Raw genomic sequence first — 14,978 nt, 5'->3', positions numbered from 1 at the left:
AAACGCCAGGAACGGCAAGTCTGACTGAGAGGAGGAAATGAAATGTGAGTGTTAGAGCTGGAAAAGACAGTTCGAGGGCCTGTTCGACATAAACTTTGGAACCTCTTCAGGGTTTTCCTGTCTCATTCAACCCCCTCTTCCCGTTCAAGCCAGAGAACATTATTTTTATGAGTGGTGACATATCAGACAGGCAGTCGAACACAGGTGTTTGCATCGTTTTTTCAACTCACCTCAGGGTTGCCTGCCAAGATGGTGTAGTTGCCGTCATCGTCCAGTGAGGCTGCAGCAGTGTGCAGGGAGCAGGTTCCATCAGGATCTCGGCTGATCCTGTAGTGCTCGCTCCTCTTAGAGATCTGCTTACCATCTTTAAACCAGTAGACCTGCAGCACAAGATCATACAATTATCAGACAAGTTATGTTTTTCATGGACTGACTTTGGCACTAACATCGCAAAGAAATCACTTTTTTCCCCTAGCAATATTTGGTTTATATTGATGGGAATAAGGCAGACTGACTCCAGGTCGGCATTGGACTCTGCTACAAGTTCTGTTCATAACTTGTTATTTAAAGATGATATGATCCTGTTGGGCAAGCACAGTGGCTAGGACTAAAAGCAAAACTTCTAAGGCCATTGTTCTTAGCCAGAAAAGGATGGAGTGCCCGCTACAGGGGAGGAGAGCTGGAGATTGACAGACAGATTAAAGGCATTGCTTTTGATTTACTGAGGAAGCTTTGCCCCAGTCCTCACCTGTAATCATAAATGGGTAATGACTTAAAGAATAAGATCGTAGCTACAAGTGGCAGAAAGGCTATTCCTGGAAAGGGTGAATGGGCTCATTAAAGACTGTAGGAAGACAGGAATAGTAGAGATGCTGCTCTACCATATCAAAAGGAGGCAGTTGGGGTTGTTTAGGTCGCATTCTACCAGAAACAAGCCGAGGAGAGATGGGTTTAGACATCTCTTCTTGGGCTGCTGCTCCCTGCCACCTGGTCTTAACTAAGCAGAACAGGATGGATGGATGAATGAAAGGTAATACTCCATGAATATTTGGCCCCTATGTCATTTCTTATTTTTTTCCCATTAAACCTGTCAACACAGTCTGATTAATACACACAGAGCCAACCAGCCAGTTAGTCCCAGAGTGTATTCCCGCAAAGAGCCTCTCCTTATCCCAGTGTACAATAAATGTACAGTATATACACTTTCCATCAGCACCATCACATATCAGGAACCCCCTCAAGCCAGGAATTTGAACCTTAATAAATGCTTCAGAATAACATATGAATCATCCCAGCTGTGTTTAAGTGCGTTGATGTTCTCTAAATTCGATGTAGACCCTCTCACCTTTGGTTTGGGGTCTCCTTTGATCTTGCAGGAGAAGGTGACTGGCATGCCCTCAAAGACTTTGTAGTGTTTGAGTTTCTGGTCGAAAGATGGTGCCACCCCTCGGCCACCAGAGTTCTCATCGTGCTCCACGTCATCGTCCGATTCCTCCACCGGAGAACGCTCCAAACGGTACTCGATCTCACTGATCAGACGCTGCTCAAAGCTCGACACTTTGTATTCCTAAATAAGTAAAAGAGACAAAAAAATAGATTTAGACAAACACTGCAGCAGAAACACTGCATTAGTGAGAGAGAGTGAGTGGTTTGTGTGAACCCATAGCGAGTGCAAGTGCATTTAAAAGCGTGAGGACAGCTATCGATACAACCCATTTTGCCCAATTTTAACTTTTTACAAACTCATAAAACTGTCTTCAAGGTTACTGAAACTACCAACTTTCTCCCAATTTCCTAACTGTCTTTACCCACATGAGGCACTCCTCTATCTCATCATCTTCATCAATCTTTCAGTGCTGGAACTCTGAGGAGGCAGTGGAGAACATCTGCAGAGCAGCTTGCTCTGATGACACATCACACAGATAATGACAGGCCTCCGGGCACAGCTGCAGAGCCAACATATATCTTCCTGAACTTGCTGTGCTGCTTAGGATCACAGCAATTATAGAAGTCCTGAACTGGCGAGCTATTATCCGGTAATAATACAGAGGCGGCTGGTTCCATGTTAAAATCTTTCAAAGTAAAGATGTGGCCTAAAACTACAGCATGCACTTTGTGATGGCAGCAAAGTGAGGACAAACATATGTGGTAGAACCAAATGTGCTGATTGATGGTTATGTTGCAATTAAGCTCTCAACATGCTTTAGTATCTAAAATTTATATTGCACATTAAATGAAAATAGGCAGTAAAAGGTGCAGATAAGGACAAACACTAAACACTCTTTTGTGAATATTTGCAAACCAACCGCAAAAAGCGACCAGTGGATATAAAAGCTGAGTGATCAGTAACAAATTCTGTATCCCTGTATCCTTTCTATAACACTTGTTTCCAAATAAGATAACTGTCACACCTGATCCCGCTTCAGTTAAACTGTACACGTTTATGATTTTTGTGTGCATAGCTTGACACAGTGATATTTTAGAGTGAAAGAAAAACCAGGAGAAGGTGTCAATAACCTTTTGAGGGTAAGAGTCTCTATCAGATGATTTGTCTTCCTGTTGGGAGAAAAAGAGGCTTTGTTTGTGTGTCTGTCATGATGGATTAAACAGGGCAAGAAACAGTTGTGTTTTAAAGTTTGCTGTTGCTAAATTCTTTATATAAAAGATGGAAGTAGCCACGGTGATGTGAACCACTGGTTTGTGGATTCCAGTTTGGGAGCCATCATCCTTACTTATTTTAATAAGCGAATCTATCTAAATAAAAAAACTGAGGACACTAGCGAACTGTCAGTTACTACTAAGTATATTTTACTGCTTATTCGAATAAAAATCAGGATAACATATAGAAAATAAACATCATGCTGTATTAAAAGAGGCTTTAAACTAGTTATTGAGACCATAAATCCATCAGAAAAGTGTCTACTGGGGACAGAGATGATTGGAAAAGAAGGGTCATTTTCTCATAGACTTCTAAAGATCTAACCTTTTATTTCCAACCAGATAAAGCGCCCCCTGCTGGATGTTAAATAATCTCAGTTTGAGGTACTTCCATATAGGCTACGTCCACCTCTTATAGTCTGGTTTGTGTGCATGTTCAAACTTACCTGCTCTCAAAAGAAAAAAAGAATACAAATACATGCAAGACACTTTATCAAATACAAAGTGGCATAATGCACTAGTGCTGATGCCTTTGCAAGCTTCGCCATGCAAACTAGCTGTATTGCTCTAATCAGCTGAGTTGCTCCGCATACAAAGAGGCAGTAGCACATAGGGGTGGCAGAGTGCTAACTCTGACATTGTGGACACAAGATGTGATATGGGGATGTTTACTGGCAACTTTCATGTAGTCTATGTGTGCATGTTGCTGAAGGATGATAATGCATCACTGTGATGTCCTCCATATAGTCTGATTTGAATCATTATTGGCTATCCCAGTCTAAAATGCTATTGAAATACACTGAAAGATCTAAAAAACAAATTAAGGCTTTGATTTCTCTTTCTTTGTCTTTGAAATTCATAACCAACTCTGTGGGGATGTTGTGCTTCTTTTCTGTTTCTCCAAAGTGACTATTTGGTGTCTAAGAGAGCCTTTGAACAACATGTTTGCAGCAACACTTGGTTCTAGGAGTTTGCATAAACAGAGCTTTTTATGGAGGGCTCTGGAGGACTTTGCAGTGTTTACACCCTGCTTTCATAACGTGCACTCAGCAGTGTTTACAGTGGCTTGGGGTGGAGGAAAGCCAGTGATCATGAGATAGGAATGACACCAGCAAAGTATCAGTGGACACACAGAGAGGTGCATGTGTGGTATGCATGCAGCAGGGGGATTTGTGCCGGTGTAGATATGCTGGTAAAACGGTTTCATGCCTGTGTGATTTCAGGTTTGTGCGTGTGCTGTTTTGTTCCTCCCTCCAGTGTGTGTGGATCCTGATAAAGAGCTGCCGTACCTGTGTGACTGGCTCCTCCTCTGTGTCCTGTGTGTTTAAGACCGTGGCTGCGTTGTCAGCACCCAAGAGCCTGCGAGCCATCTTCTCCTCATAGGTTAACCTCTGGAAGCAGTGATTAATGGGGTCAGTGCAGGTTAGTGTGCGAGTTAGAAAAACACACACTTTTACACTGCATTATTTGTATCTAAGCCTTGTGTCAATAGGGGATCGATTATATGTGGAGGAAGCATAATGAATTTCCTTGAGGGTGCATGAATCAAACGCTCTTTGAATTTTTCCTTGGTTGGATATGTTGGGACACTTGTTATTCCGTGTTAATGGTTACTGAACAAGCTCATTCAGTAACTGTCTGCAAACACACTGTTCAGTATTTTACTAAGAATTTAACACACCCACATACACCTACAAACACATACCTGTTGACCATTGCTGATGCGCTCCTCTTTGAAGCGCAGTTTTCTCTCCAAATCCTGGATGACCGCATCCTTGGATCCCTGAATGTCTGAGTCTGAGGCGATGCGTGGTGTCTTTGTGACAGAGGACTTCCTTGGAAATGCTTTGCTAAAAGAATGACAAAAAGTTGAAAATAACCTTTATTTATTATATAGGAGGACTTGGTATTATTTCCACTGTCTGAAACAAACCGTTATATCCCCCTTACCCTTCCCTTTAAGCCCCTCGTAAACAGAAGTTTTGAACAGCAGGAAAGTGGCTGAGATCAATATAGGGTCTGGCCCCCCGTCACTGTGTGACTCACATAATCTCAGCACCTCTTTCCTCCATGGCTGCCCCACTTGCTTTCTAACATGAACCCTTATCTGGACATGTTCAGCTATAGCATTTCGCAGTGTGTCTTCTTATCTCTCACAAGTGCAGCAGGAATTCCAGGAATAGCAGGGGGAGTTCGGGAGTGATGAAAATTTACTGGCAAAGAGCTAAAAGGTGGAATGTCCTTGATGGAAGGAAAAAAAAATTACTCTCTTCAGGGACGCCATCAGACGAGGATTATCTACACACAAACAGATTTTTATCAGCTAACTCAATAAGCAGAGTGCAAAATCAGCTAGATACTCTGCAGAGTGATAGATTTTTTTAAAAAATATAAGCTAACGTTATTGTTTATATTAATTTCAACAAATCTTTCCGTCTCGAGGACTTTGTGTATATTTTTTTCCCCAATTGGGGTGAGGGCCTTGCACCTTTTGAGCAACTTTTGTTTATGTGTGTGGGGTCTCTAGTTGGCATTTTCCTGTAAACATGCTGCAAAAAAATGTAAACATGTCATCTTCCATCCAGCAGCAGACATTCTGCACTCAGCTGGCAGCAGTTAGTGCCTGACACACAGACTGTGCTGGCCTGATGCTGCTGACAGACTGTAAAAAAATATGTGGTTAAAAGTGTATTTGAATGTCACTTACACAGTCCCGTTGCCTTTAGGAAGACCCATGGCATTGACTGTAGGGCTGCCAGGTGTGGAAGGTGTGGAGGGCAACACTGAGGAAAGGAAGCTGGAGGCAGGAGATGGAGGGACGGAAGAGAAAGGCGAGGACATATCTGAGTATGCTGGAGATGTGGCTACGGGTGGAGGGGGAGGAGGAGGTGGAGGAGGAAAGTCTTGGGCGGGACCTGATGGAGAGGACAGGCTGCCGGAGCTGAGGAAGGGCGGAGGTGGAGGAGGGAAGGAAGGAGAGCTTGGGGACTCGAGGCCGCCCGCCTTGGTGAAGGTGGGCATGGTGACCCTGCTGAAGGACTTGTGTGAGGTGGGTGGAGACAGAGGGGATGACAGGCTGGATCCAGAGGAGCCAGAGGACTGGGTGACGTAGCCCGCCCCACCGGGGCTCTGCGCTGCAATGAACTGCTTGGGCCGGGCATAGTTGAATGTGCTGGCTTGCATGGCTGTGCTGTTCTCCAACTCCTGGAAGGAGGGAGGAGGTGGGAGAGGTGGGGATGGAGGAGCAGGTGGAGATACTTCCTGAAGTGGCTGCAGAGGTGGAGGTGGGATTTCCTGATTCTGCTGCTCCAGTTGCTGCTGCTGCCAGTTGGCTGCTTCCTGCTGCTCCAACAGAATCTGGTCCTGCAGCTGCTTCAGCTGTGCCGCGTTCCTGTGAAGAACAACCAGTCATCAGAAAATAAAGTTTCATAAAAATGTTTTTTTTAAAAAAACCCTGAGGGGCAGATGATAACAAGGTAACAGTAAAAATGTTACAAAATCATCTGTTTTTAGTTTATGCATGACACAATAGCCTGGTCTCAATCCAACTGTAGTCAGAACAAAACTGGCAGGAAGGTTGGAGGCCAGATGTGAACATCATCAATGGAGAGTCAAAGTGTTTGGAAAGTCAAGTGAAGTTAGCAAAGATGTAAATTATTAAAGACGCAAAGCATTTTCAGGATGACATCAGCACTCGGCCGTCAGCCTGACAGTTGTCAGCAGGAGTCGAACTGTGTGAAATGTTTTTCCTCTGCTCTGAAGGTGATAGCTTGTCAGGCCAGAGGCTTGGGCAAAGTGTTGGTATGTGTGCAACTTCTGGGAGGAAACCACTGCACGAGCGGCACCGACTGATAGTTTATCAGCCTCTAGCCTCTAACAAAGACTTGTTAAAAACCCCGACTGTTGACAATACATCAAGCGTGGCGCTGGAACCAGATGATAAGTGCAACAGTGAAGAAAACAGCTCTGTTCCTGTTGTTCAGCAGCGTTGAAGTGGATGGACAGAAAACTGGGGTATAAGCAGAGCTGTGGAAAAGTAAAACCCCAGGTGTGGCTCCTCAAATTTGCAGAATGAAGGGGAAAAAAATGCAATATTTCTGTGTCATTTTGCCAGGATCGTGATTTATTTTTGCACAGGCGTGGTCAATCAGTTCCTGTGTCATTGTGGAGGAGACGGAGGCTAACTCATAATGTAAAGTTTCAGTTGTCGAACCAGGAGGGTTTTAAAATGTTTTGAAAATCACAGGACATGAGTGAACTCTGAGGTGCTCTCCCTGAGGATCAGAGGCCGTAGGTCTTTGGGAAAAAAGGATGAAAAGTTATAAACCTTGAGTCTACAGCTCACATGAGCATGTGAGACTGATGAGTTCTTCACAGGCTGCCTGCTCAGAATATACTGTACATCCCAGTGGTGCGTGTTGTCAAGAGTCCACCAAGTTCATGTGCCCAAATCTTTTCCAGATGTTGAATAATCAGCGGAGCGTTTCCACTATTTTTCATCTGTGACAATGCAAAGAAAACCCCCTCCCTCTCGGCTCGGGGTACAGATTTACAAATGTCACCAGTGCTAATTTGACAAAACTGATAGTCGTAGCATAATTTGACACGAGTCCTGCCAGATTGACTAAAAGAACAATTGTATCAACAATACCTCGGTTCAGATGTTTCAAACTACTTTTAGCTTTTGCCATCTACTCTCGGTGATTTCATTCAGCCTACCATTTATCAGTTGTAGGTACTGCATACATACTTTTACCCTTAATTGGAGATCATCACATAGACTGTGTCCTAGGCAAGTATTTTGGTAATACACTCCCAGAAGGGAATTCATTGGCTCAAATAAAAGTCAATAATTCAAAAACATCCCCTGCAGTCATTCCACCTGGTGCTCCCCTTACAGGACTCACTGAGCACACAATCAATTCAGTGTCCCCCCCCCTCTTTGTATACATTTTCCTTTACATTCCCCAAAGGTCTCCTGTTTGGGAGTCCACCAAAAGAGCTCTTTTACAGGAATAGTTTGGCAGCTCGTGAGGCTCACAGCTCTCCGCAGCGGTTTGATTCCTTTTTTGGCGGTGTTCTCGGAGGCATAAGCACCCTGCCCGTCTGCTCCAGCAGAGAGGAAACACTCTTAATTTCCTCAAAGCCTCATCCCACTCTCCTCGACACAATGCTTTACTGCCTCAGCAGGGGAAGACCTCAAAGACCTTTTTAGCATTTACCTACACTTTTGACACTCTCTTAGAGCTGAGTATAGTATTTCTGTTGGAGAAGTTAGTGTTTCCCCCCTCTTTTATGCTGTGTAAGTAGGATGAAGGGCAGATATTATCCTGTAACTGAGTTCATCCCTTTGTCTTAAAAAGAGCTCTTCACTTTCCAAGGGGTCTTCATTCATTATAAGTCAAACTATACATTATTACTATACAACAATATACTCCTAGTGTCAGTCAGCACTGAAATGCATTTCACTTCCAGCTAAATGCCATTTAGCATAGTCGGACTCTAATTTTACTAGATAAGACTGGACTCCGACTCCCATTTGGACATTTGCTTCACATTTGAAAGTGCATGAAAATGTTATGTTAGCTTGTGTTTGAAGCTGCACGAATAGTTTTATAGTCCACTCTAAAGTTTACATGAAGCAAGTGACCAGGAGTCTTCCAGACTTCTATGACCCTGCAGCTGTGCAGCCTCCAGCTCTCATCATCCGCACCGCTGTGACCACAAAGTGCATGACAAGCCACTACACAATGTCCGACTTCTTCATCCCATCTGCACTCCAGAAGAGCAGAATCCTTACTAAAACGTGACCTATACCTTGAGTAGATGATTACAAGTTGTTTAAAATGCGCCGAGAAGCAGAACAGGCTCCCATCACTCGCTCTTATTCTTTGTTCTTGCGGCGAGCGGGTCTGAATTAGGAGGGAAGTGTTCCTCTGTCGTCAAGCCAACGGCACTGTGTTTTGCTGTTCTGGTCTGAGCCAGCTGGCCCACAAAGCGCTCTGCTTCGCTGAGAGAAAATGCTCCAGCTCCTCTGTCTGTCATTCCAACTGAAAAGCAGCATTACTCTTATGTCTGTCTTTTTTTACCCTCTCTCTTTTTTGGTGGTATAAATAGGCAATAAGCCTTTGAGTCTCCTCTTATTTTCATCCTGAAAAATACTTTCCTTGGGCTGGATCCTGTCTTTAAATCCCTTTTTTATAAAAGGAAAAGGAGGGAAGGGTAAAAAAAGGGCTAAGAGGAATCCATCTCTGCAGTTTCTAAAAGCTCAATAAACAGACTCCAGAACAGCTTGACAGTAACTTAATTGAAGGACTCTTTTACAGCCCCGTGATGTATCAGCCTGCTAAACACTGAGATGTGCCAGATGCAGTGGGTCATTACCAGCAGCATGCTGCTTTAATAAATGAAGACCTCAACCTTCTAAATATCTGTGCTTGCACTGTACTGTTTGTTATTGTTCAGGAAGCGCAAACAAAGTGCGTGAGAAACTCATCCACTGTTCCACCGACTATCGAAGCAAGCTGGGAGCCATCCACAGGTTTATTTGCCGCCCATCTCGTTAGCTCTGCAGCTGGCTGTAAAAGACGGAGCCGCTTTATTAGACCCGTCCAGCTGATGACAGGAAGCGTACGAGGGAGAAGGGGGAGAACAGGAAGTTGTTGAGTGTACATCATCAGTAATGAGGGGTTTCCTTCTGTAAACAACAACACGAGGAGAACTGAGGCTGCAGTTCTCAGCAGCCTCAGCAGGAAGACTGAGGAATGGCTTTAGTGGGTATTATGCTTTCAGGCTACAGCAGACCCTATTGTGTGTTTGTTTCTACAAACACCTGTGGCTGGGTAACAGCACGGCTTCGCAGTCTGTAAATGATTCATAGAGAAATAGCGAAACTAAGCTCCGGTATCACACCTACAACTCAAACACTGCCTGGAAATAGTGTCGCACAAATGGTGACTTAAATCAGAGACCGAGTTCAAGAGAACTGTGAGATTAAAATCACACAGTTGCAGCACAAAAATGGGTATAGATATTGAAACACACATCTGGTTCACAGCTACTGTTGCTTATATTCACCGGTGAGCATTGCATCATTACTATTACGTGTGTCAGCACGAAGCTGTCCGATGCCCTCGAGCAAAAACACACCATCAGTCTGACAAAGTGACAGATTGACACACTGTTAGTAAGACTGTCTTGTTTAACTGTGCCGGAGGAGTCCCTTCTGACTCAAGTTTCCATTTGCTTACTTTTTGTGTTATCCTTCCCTAGAAAATGTGTCATGTTGAGAATTTCTAAACTTTGTGAGTACAGAGAAACTTGCAGTAAGTCTTACATGTACAAATCTGTTGTGTAATGTTGTGAAATTTTAATTTACACATGGCAACAGCTGGGAAAATAATTCTGACACAACACAAAGAAGCCTGCGCTCTTTTCATTCTCTCTCTGGACTCCCTTGTTCATATCTGCCCACCTCTACTTACTTTCACAAGAGAAAACGAGCTAACAAAGAAACCGCTCCAATTTTCCACAAGCATTTCAGAATAATCTCACAGGGTTGTCTGACGCTCAGAATCCAGTCTGGTGCTGCTTCATCTGCAGCCGCTCTCCATCATTCAGTTCTTCATCTCAGTGCATACGTTCTCTTTAGCTTATTTTCAGCCCCACTCTTCCCTGGTATACCTCCACCTCCTCATTCTCTTTGGCTCTAATTGCACACACACCACATAAAACAGAACCAGACTGTTTTCCTTTCTCCCCCTCTCTTTAAAGCGTAACACGGAGCATTTTTCTTATTCCAGCCACACCAAAAAAACAACAAAAAAAAACAACCAGCTTACGGCTGCCCGATCACACACTTCCACTTTCTCTCTGCCCTACTTTCTCTTTTTCTCTTATTCCCCCCCCCCTCGCGCTCTATCTGGGCTCATATTTCATACGCAAGGTGAAGAGGCTCTCAACAATCAGCGAGCCCTGCTTTTCTCTATACACCTCCATCCATCTCTCCCTCTTCTCCCCACTCCTCTGGCTCAGCCCTGATTATTTTTTCCCCCTTTCTCTATAGAAGGAATGCTGAAGACATTCTTCGGTGGATTGAAGTGGGAAAGACATCGCCATCAAATGGGATTAACAGCAGGAGTGGAGGGAAAGAAGGGTAGAAGGAGGAGGCGGATGAAGGAAAAGGAAGAGCCAGAGAGAGAAAGAACTCAGTCAGTGAAGAGTTACAGCGGAGTAAGTCAGAAGTTTTTGCCACCTAACAGACTATTGTGTTAACTAATCCATCTGACTCCACAGAGGCGCTCTGCAAACAAATGAACCTCGCCACATAAACACAGTCGCACTGCTGGAAAGAAAACTAACAAACTAACTTCAGCTAAAGTCGCTCATAGTGATGCTACTCTTCTTCCCCCCCCCTTCTCTCCTTTTTCTTCTTTTTCTCTTTGCAGTCCAAACTCGCTGCCTTTCTAGAGCCTCCAAAATGAATGGTTATCACACTCAGCCTCCGTCTGCTCCTAAACCACACACCAGCTCTGACAACATATGATTTAAACATTAACATGTTGAGCTGGTAAACCCGGAGACTGTGAAGGAAAAAAAAGCTGCTGTTTATTCTACCTCAGTCGTTTGCCTCCCTTTTCTTCTTCTGCTCTCTATTTTTATTTTACTGACAAAGTGTTTCAGTCAGAAAATGCAAATAAATTCAAGAAATTCTGAGTTTTTGAAAGTTAATGAAAAGTCCCCAAGCTTAATTCAATTGAGATCTGAGTTTAGACAAGTAAAAGAAAAAGCTTTACCTTGAGTGGTAATGTCTGTGGTGGAGATATTTCCCTGCAGGAGAGTGGACTGCAACTGACTGCTCCACTTTCAGGTAGGAGACGCATATATAGCGGTGAGCGGCCAGACAGTGACAGACACAGTCTCTCTCTCTCTCTCTCTCTCTCCCTCTGAGTCAGTCTGTCTGTGAGCTCCTCCTCCTACACAATAAAAGCATGCAGTCTGCCAGCTGAAAGCCGGCCCTTTCAGAATAAACGTTCAGCACTGACCGCAGAGCTGATTTACTGTCATGGATAAGAATGAGAGAGACACCCATATCCAGTGTCTTTTGTTTGTCATTTTGTGTTTTAGATTTATAATGTTTCTTGAATGACTGAAGACTTGAGAGAGACAGGATGACTGAGAAGAGGTATAGATCTATGGAATTAATCATCTAAAGAAATCTCTCAAATTCAGGTGACACGAATGAGATTCATCCATCGTAAGGTACATTTTAAACTAGGCCACGTCTGGAAATAAAATCCACATTCTCTTTATGGCAGCAGAAACATTATCTATGTCAAATGAGCAGGAGAGATATAATAGTTTCATGTAATGCACGCACACTGTTGTGGACCTTTAGAATCATTTAAACAGTGGACGCACTCCAAGTGTCACTGTGTATGTAAACACACCCATCACAACCACATAGATCTGGTTTCATTCACTGAAAGTATTCAGTGTAAAAAACAAAAACCTCTAATTTTTGTGGAATGAGTAATTTAAAAAAAAAAAAGAAAAAGGAATTGATCATTTCTATTTTTGTGAGTAGTCTATTTTTAGAGGCCGGTTGAGTCATGGTGTGTTGGTGGGAGGAAAGTAGGAGGCCGGTGATCCGGTCCAGTGTAGTGTTTTTGTGTCTGTTTCAAGTGTGCGTGCAATGATTGGGGAAAGGTCAGGCAGTTTTGTAAACCGTGTTATCTACAGCAGTCATTCAGTGTATATGTAAGATACTTTTATTGTGAAAGGAAGGGGAAGAAAAGACGTCATTTTTACAAATTCAGTTCTTTGGTAAGATTCACACTTCAATAGGGTGAAACTTTCCCAGTAACCCTCATCACACCCACAAACATGAAGACTGAATGTATGGTATTCTTAAATAAACCGCAAAATAGTTCAAACTAATCGAAAATAATCTGCTTAAAAAGAGTTTACAAGGAAATGTTAAAATATTTTTGTTAGCAGAGCTTTAGTTTTTAAATTAATTGAATCTATTTAATTTCAGTATTCCAGTTTACAGTGTGTTCTACTGTAGGTACAGATAGAAATGAGCACGGCCACAGTTCGTCTAACAAAAGGGATTTTTTTCTATAATTTTTAAGAGTTTTGCATATATTTTGTTCAGCAAGGCAGTTTTCACACAATAAAGCTGCTTTGAAAATCTTCTGAAACCCTTCACATCAGAGAGCTTTTAGATACAATGTATCAGTGTCACCTCAGCACTACGAAACCTGTTATTTCTAATGGCTTTTAGCAAAGTATCACCCAATCACTGTGTGAGGCTCTCGTGCACTGTGACCAGTAGCAACAAAGCAGTCCTAGCTGGGTGAGTAGGTACAAAATTCCAGTGCAGTGGCCAGCACAACATAAATTTTGGACCTTTTGCTCAACCTAGCAGTGCATAGTGTGTTTGCTTGTCTTCAGCATTCCTTCTGCTTGTCTATAAGTGAACAACACAGTGATGTAAACACCGTTGTATTTTTCCCAAAGCCATTTTCGTGGTTTTGGGTAAAATAAAATGAGATAATGAATCCCACATCTTTGGTTGGCATGGTTACCACTTTGTCTGTACAACATGTGTGGTATATACTTGCTACTTAAATACATCACTTACTTCTGCATTCTTACCTTAAATTTACACATTTCCTTATTTTTTGTTAGTGAACAGAGCATGAGAATGTCTAAAGCCTGTGTTAAACTAGCGGTCCCCAACCCCTGGGCCTCGGACCGGTACTGGTCCTTCAGTTGTTTGGTACTGGGCCGCGAGATTTGAGGCTAGGTGTGAAATTTATGGTTTTCAGGGTTTTTAATCGTTATTTTTTTATTGTTTATATCGTTAACTCGATTTCCCTGGGTCTTTTCCCGTGTGTTATGAATAAATTGTTTTTGGTACAGGTACTGGTTTTAATTTGTTGTATTTATCCGCAACACCTTACAGGTCAGTCCGTGAAAATATCGGACATAAACTGGTCCGTGGTGCAAAAAAGGTTGGGGACCGCTGTGTTAAACACAGACCTTAGCTTATTCAAAAACACCCGCTGACTTTGAGGTAAAGAAACTGAAAAAACAAACTCTCTTATTCATACAGCACCTTACTTGGAGAGGGTCTCCTTGTCCCTTCGAGGTACGAGTCATTCCCTGCGACTCAACTCATTGACACTTAGAAGCGAGTCAGAGTGGGCCTCGTCTGCTCTCAGTGTCGTTTTCTTGGTGACAGCAGTGTACACATTATCACACCCTCTAATTAACATCCACAAGTGGAAGTTGTGTGGTAGTCTAATTGAGAGTGTGTTTAAAGAGAGATACCGTGTATGCCACACATGAAGCCGCACTCACCACTTGCACCACCACCCGTAGTCAGGATCTAATCACAGGTTGATTGACCTCATCCAGAAACAATTCTTCTCTCCGAGTGTATGTATGTTGGGTAATGTGTATTTATCTGTTTGTTTCTCAGTGTTTAACATACCAGGCTGCTCTTTCCTGGGAAACACACTCTGCTTTCTATGAGGGGGATCACTGAAGCCGCTTAGTTTCCATGCTGTCAACTCCCAAGCATACAGCCTGGGCTCTTGCTCTCCTCATCCCTCCATGTGTCCTTTCATCACTCCCTCCCCGTCTGCTCACCCCTCTCTCTCTGTCTTCCAGCTCCCTCTCTGTGTTATGAAGGTCAGCTCCCACAAGTCTCTTCCTTATTTGGAAAGTTTCTCCATTCCATGCAGGTCACTTTAGCGCAGCCGACCAATCCAGTGGTTTGTTAGTCTAGTGTCTCAGCCAATCCTGTGTCTCCCATGTCCTTTTAAGGGCTGCCCATCTCTCACTCTGGAGGCCCAATGTGAAATTATCTGCTTTCCTGCTCCCTTGTGTCTCTGGTGACTTCATTTCAGCTTTTATTCTGTTGCTCAAACCTCGTCCTGTCCCCGATGAGAACTAACTTTCTGTGTCTGTCTTTTTCCAGTTGCATGTAATCAAAAACCTCTGTGGCCAGCAGTCTCTAAAATAAAGGTATACATTAGAGCAGTGGTTCCCAGTTTTTTTCTGACATACAGAAGTCCTCAAAAGCCTCTTGATCACCATCATCACCTCTCAAGCTCAAATGTGGTTGTCTCAACTCATTTTAAACTCAACTCTGGAGCAATTGTAGCTTACTCTTACCTATTAGATTTGGCTTACTGTTAATCAGTTACAACAATTCACATCCTATTTAGACTATTAATCCACTACTTTTTGTTACTACTTTATTTAATAGCTACTAATTACGTTTATGTTTATCTACCTGTGACACT

General features: G+C 43.1%; 1 protein-coding gene across 5 annotated transcripts in view; it reads right to left on the bottom strand.

Moving 5' to 3' along the window:
- Positions 1-14,978, bottom strand: part of palld (palladin, cytoskeletal associated protein) — a 67,449-nt gene that overhangs the window by 6,321 nt on the left and 46,150 nt on the right. For 3 of the 5 annotated variants that reach the window (XM_085398411.1, XM_085398412.1, XM_085398413.1), the window contains 6 exons: positions 5,366-6,049; positions 4,364-4,508; positions 3,948-4,049; positions 2,518-2,556; positions 1,346-1,567; positions 231-380 (listed from right to left, as the gene is read on the bottom strand). In XM_085398411.1, coding sequence (XP_085254537.1) covers positions 231-380; positions 1,346-1,567; positions 2,518-2,556; positions 3,948-4,049; positions 4,364-4,508; positions 5,366-6,049 — 1,342 coding nt within the window. The remainder of the gene's footprint in view (positions 1-230; positions 381-1,345; positions 1,568-2,517; positions 2,557-3,947; positions 4,050-4,363; positions 4,509-5,365; positions 6,050-14,978) is intronic. The other 2 variants (XM_085398414.1, XM_085398415.1) reach the window with 2 other exon arrangements.

The sequence above is a fragment of the Rhamphochromis longiceps genome, linkage group LG23 (assembly GCF_057381845.1).
Source record: "Rhamphochromis longiceps isolate RC_006_pf linkage group LG23, R_longiceps_female_GT1.1, whole genome shotgun sequence".
NCBI classification, from domain to species: domain Eukaryota; kingdom Metazoa; phylum Chordata; class Actinopteri; order Cichliformes; family Cichlidae; genus Rhamphochromis; species Rhamphochromis longiceps.
The sequence above is the reverse complement of the archived record's forward strand: the minus strand, read 5'-3'. Positions and strand labels throughout refer to the sequence as shown.